At 38.4% G+C, this 5,538-nt stretch overlaps 1 protein-coding gene across 1 annotated transcript; it reads left to right on the top strand.

Moving 5' to 3' along the window:
* Window positions 1-797: 797 nt before the first annotated feature.
* LOC103376326 (obscurin-like) lies at window positions 798-5,199 on the top strand (the record flags this gene model as incomplete). The annotated part of the gene is made up of 8 exons (XM_008306699.1): window positions 798-1,066; window positions 1,194-1,305; window positions 1,543-1,578; window positions 1,726-1,992; window positions 2,686-2,967; window positions 3,088-3,363; window positions 3,698-3,970; window positions 4,900-5,199. Coding segments are annotated over exons 1-8 (1,621 nt in total), but the record flags the coding sequence as incomplete, so codon positions are not given.
* Window positions 5,200-5,538: the final 339 nt, after the last annotated feature.

Raw genomic sequence — 5,538 nt, 5'->3', positions numbered from 1 at the left:
CATCATGTTAAGAAACTGTATGAACAAAAGTAAGAAGATAATCATCCGTGTGAACTTTCAAAATGTTTGTACAAAGTGAGACGCCTCATGTGTTCGTTGCAAAATGATCAAATATATGAATATGATGTCTACTTTTGCATCCTGCTGTCATCTTTTTATTTTCTCTAATTATTTAGCTGCTGAATATCGAGTGAGTGATCCAGTGATGTGACCATAATGGATGTATTTTCTAGGTGGAATGCTGAATAGCTCACTATTCTGAGTACATGTCTGTATTTATTTATCTCTCCTGGAACAAAACATGTTTTTCCAGTAGCAGCATGTCTTTATCCCGTCCCTACTTGCAGGATTTGCTTTTGTTCAATGCAGAACTGCCACAGTTTGTCACACTACACAGTCTGTGGTCACTGTCAGGTGCAATGACTTCAGGTTCTTACTGAGTCCTTCAGCTGGCCTTCATACCTCTGGGCACCCTGGTCGAAATATCTGTGACTGAAAAACAAAGATAAAGGACACATTTCTTTATATTTTATTCAAGATTACTTTTTATAGTTTAAAGTTTGGAAAAAAGAAAAACAGGAAAGAGGTTGTGTCACCCTGTAGTGGGTCAGTACTCGGTAAGTCCCTGTTTTAGCAGAAAACACTTTGTGTAGCAGCTCAGAGTATTTCCGTTCTTGTTGAGGGGAGTTTCATCTCCTTCACAGGGCTTCCATTTCTGTATGATTATTGGGCCGTCTTGCATACGCTGCTCTTTAAAGTCCCTCTTCAGAGTTTCAGTGATGTTTAGGCAGGGGGGCTGTGAGGACCATGGCCACATTTTCCACTCCATTGTGGTTTTTGAGGTGCGTGTAGGATCATTGTCATCGTGTTGAAGCCATCCTCTTTGTAGTCAAAGTGGGATTTTGGAACTTGGAATAATTACTCACAGTTGATCAAAGTTGTCTCCACTTCAGTAATGATTTTAGATGCTTCTTTTGTGTTTTAGGAGCAAATGTCTATTTTTATTTGCAATAGCTGGGACGGAGGTACCAGCTTGTCTACGTGTTCTGTGGTCAAACCAATAGAGGTGTGAATGATCTATATAGAGGAGGAAGTGGTAACTGACTGAGACAGAAATAGAATTTGTCTAACAACTTCTGATGCTTTGTTGATTTGCAACTTCTGTTTCTCACGGTTCACTGTTTCTCTTGAAGTTTGTCGTCGGTACAAAGTGGACGTATTCCACAGACAGAGCAGCAAGTGTCAAAGTGTCAGAGCTGGATCTGAAGATGGGACACTCTTTCCTGTGTGTGCTGTTGTTTCACTGTGAGTACCAGCTGCTTTTCAACAACTTTTTTGCTTCCAACACGTTGACAGGATTTTGGAAAGTGACTTATTTTGATGTGGAGTCAGAGAACTGTGTTAAATCATGACTGAAACGTATTGTTGGTCCATCAGCAGTGATAGTTTGATAGATTTTAGACATGAAACTTGTTTTATATTCCACTGTGAATGTCAGTAGTTTCATTTAAATGATGTCTGAAGTTTCATTCTTTATTCTAGTTGTGAATACACTCCTCTACTATGGACACGCTCAAGGTAACTGCTCAGTTCTACCTTTTATTTATTCATTCATTGACTTTGGATGAGTTTTTCACTGTCTTCATTATTTTAACGAGTGTATCCACACATATTGTAGAGTGGAACAAAAGTATTATGTCAGTCCATGTTTGTGTTGGATTCTAGATGCTGTACTGACGACTGACCCCAACTGCTCCAGTTATTTTGTCGGAGAGTCTGTTACCTTCATATGTGACATGAACGAAGGAGAAGATGCTGAGTGGGAATACAAGATCAACAAGGATGGACGAACACATGTTCAGTACAACACACACAAACGCTACACATTTGGACCTCTGTCTACAGATGACAGTGGTGAATATCAGTGTGTTGGTCGCAGGAAGAGCTCATATGAAACAAAGAACAGTAACACTGTCTCTTTAAGTGTTTCAGGTGAGTCCTCAGTGTTTTATCAACATAACTAACAGCACAAATGTATGGTTTATATTTATATACTCATCCTGACTACGTAATACAGTATTGAATTCTTATCATGTAAACATGTTTGAATTCTGTGAAACCACAGCTTTTGTCAGAGAACACACTGTGCTAGAAAGCTCAGAGACTTTCATCTGGAATTAACACACGTATGTTCTTTTGTTGGGGAATAACAGCTGTTGCTGATAGAATATGAAAAAACTTATAGAGAGAAAAGGAAACATAGTTGAACTCCTCACATCAAGACTTTCACATACGTGGCAACTGATATTTACAATGTGTAGACAAGTCAGGACAGACCACTGTGGAAGTAACACATCTTTGTATAATGAAGTCATGCAGTGTTGACAGTAAATGTGACTTTTTGTGATGAAATGGAGAAACTGTTAACTTGTGTTTGTTGAGATTTAAAGCAGAAGCTCTGTCACCATGCTGAGACTGACATCAGTCACAACTGATTGAGATCATTTTAAACTGCACAGAAAATGAATGAATGAATTAAACAGTGTGTTAAGGGCAATTACAGTTTTGTTTTTCTACTATAAAGAATTTAGAGCTACTGTAAAAAGAAAATATACCCAAAGTTTTATTTCTTTGATTATTGCCATGAGAGTAATTCATGTTCTTGTTTTCGTTTGCTTTTTATAGCAGTTAGACCCAGGGCCACACTGACAGCAGGTCCAACAACCATATCAGTAGGAGGCAGTGTGACACTGACCTGCTCTGTGCAGAACTCTGATGGATGGAAATATTACTGGTACAGACGTACTCAGGTAACCTCTGCAGTTCCAGTGGATCCAGTTAGAGTAGATGATGAACAAAACAGAGTTATCAGGGTATCACAAGGAGGCATCTACCGGTGTTCAGGAGGAAGAGGAAAACCAGTTTACTACACTATTTCAAGTTATGACATCACCATTGTGATAACCTGTGAGTTCAGTCATTTTCATTGAAAAATGCATGTTTTGCTGATTAAAATTAGATCTGTGATGAATCCTAAAATCTTGATCTGATAATGTATTTTTTCCTCCTGTTTGTATCTGAAAACAGTTTCCAATGAGGCTGTTCTAACACAACAACCACACTGGCCTCAGTTATTCAGTGGTGAAACAATCACTCTGACATGTGAGGTCCATGGAGGTGGAACCACTGAGTGGATGTATGAATGGAAAGGACCCATGTTGGATGTGCAATGGACATACAATAATTACCAGACATTCAGTGTTTCTGAGTCCAGCAGTGGAGACTACATGTGTAGAAGCAGACCCAGAGATGACTCCTATTCTTCAACTCAGTGGAGTAAAGCCGTCACATTGTCAGTATCAGGTCAGTCATGTTTGTCTTTGTCAACGTTCTGTATTGTGTGAAATTGTTTCTGCGCTGCACAGAACAAATAAAGGATCTACACTGATTTTACATCTTCAGTCAGACTATGACTTAACAGATTAGAATACGCTTTCATCATTTTGTACCTGATGGTCAGTAATTGACAATTTGGCCAGAAAGGAGCCAATATGCTCATTCACTGTGACTGGAGTTGAACAAAATAAATGTCATGTGTGATGTCTGCCTTATACCTTTTAACACTATTATATATATGACCTACACAGGAGCACTTGTGTATTTTTTTCATCTATTTTTATTGTGAACTCACTGACAGGTAAACCAAAGGCCCTGATAAATGCTGACGTCAGAGAGATTCCAGTAGGAGGCAGCGTGACCCTGATCTGCTCAGTGAACCCATCATCTGGATGGAAATATTACTGGTACAGAGATGAGACATCCTCTGAAGCTCTGACCACTAAAGATGCTGTTTTCCAATCAAATGGACAAATCAGAGTGTCACAGGAAGGAGTGTACTGGTGCAGAGGAGGAAGAGGAAACCCTGTTTACCACACAGAGTTCAGCGATCCAGTCACAATCAATAAAAAAGGTCAGTTTGAGTTGGTGAGTGTTCCAGGAATATAAACTGTAGAAAATAAATAGTGTGTGTACTGATAAATGCAGAAAGCTGTTGTGTTGGATGTTGATTTTTTTGTACCTGTACTTGCAATTCTTGAGAACTCTTGACTCTGCACCCAAATCAGTCCTCAGATAGAGAGGAGAGAAGATCACTGTCACATGTGAGATCTATGGAGGAGCTGCTGACTGATAGTATGAATGGAAACTCCAAAACAAAATGATTCAAAAGGAGTTTTGCTTCTTTTGCTACAGAATCAGAACCAACTAGGATTGTTTGGAAGTTCTTCAATTTTTCTGTATTCCATTCACTTATTCACAGATTTCTTTTAATTTGTCACCTTCCTGTTTTTCACCAGTCTAACCGTTATTTACCTGAAACTGTGGACAATAATGTGAAGTTTGTTTCACAGCTTCACTTTTTTTTCTTTCATATACTCTATTTAGGGATAAGAGACATGTGTAGATAAAAAATGTACTGAATATAAAGGGTACAAATGTTGTATGTAATTCACCAACAACACATAGGAACGTGTTCATTCTTGAAAAATGTCTTCCCAACAGAAGCCAAAGCTGTCCTCACTGTGTCTCATTTTGATTTTAAATCAACTTGCAGTGTGTCAAAGTACTTGCATTTGTTGTATTCTCCATTCATTTATTTTTTCTTTTAATTTGTCACCTTCCTGTTTTTCACCAATCTAACCTTTTTTTAAAAAAATCTGAAACTGTGGACAATAATGTGAAGTTTGTTTCACAGCTTCACTTTTTTCCACATACAGTATTTGGGGATAAGAGACATATATAGAAAGAAAATGTGCTGAATATAAAGGGTACAAATGTTGTATGTAATTCACCAACAACACATAGTAACGTGTTCATTCTTGGAAAATGTCTTCCCAACAGAAGCCAAAGCTGTCCTCACTGTGTCTCCATCATGGCTGAGTCCTGGAGCCTCAGTAACTCTGAGCTGTCAGGTTGAACATCCGTCTGCAGGATGGAGGTTCTACTGGTATAAGGCTGTTCCTGATCTATCAGACAACTCCTACAGTTATGAGCTGCTGCCTGGTAGCAGCAACGGGACTGAAGAAGATTCCTACATTGTTGATGGACAGACACAGACAGCAGGATATGCATGTAGAGCTGGAAGAGGAGACCCAGTGCATTACACTGATGACAGTGAACCTCAGTTTGTCTGGTCTGGAGGTCAGTTTACATGTTTGTTTCTATTAATTTTATTCTTTCCAGCCTGTTTATGACAAACAAGTCTTCAAACTAAAGAGTGTTTAGAGTTTTAGTTGATTGTGTTTATTTGTGTCCACAATGGAAGAAATGTAATGATTGTTGTGATCCAATGACCTTTCCATCACATCCAAGCATCTGATCAAACTTTTTATTGTTTCTGGAGGTTTAATGTTGGTGTTTTTTTTGGTCTGTTTTTTAAAGAGATGGCTTTGTACAGCTTTGTGTAACTTTACATTTTAATTGTGAAACAGTTGTTGAATGTTTTTCTACAGAAAAAAATATTATTTCCATCGTATTTTA

The sequence above is a fragment of the Stegastes partitus genome, unplaced genomic scaffold (assembly GCF_000690725.1).
Source record: "Stegastes partitus isolate 25-593 unplaced genomic scaffold, Stegastes_partitus-1.0.2 Scaffold3865, whole genome shotgun sequence".
NCBI lineage: Eukaryota > Metazoa > Chordata > Actinopteri > Pomacentridae > Stegastes > Stegastes partitus.
This window is presented reverse-complemented; position numbering and strand designations above follow the sequence as displayed.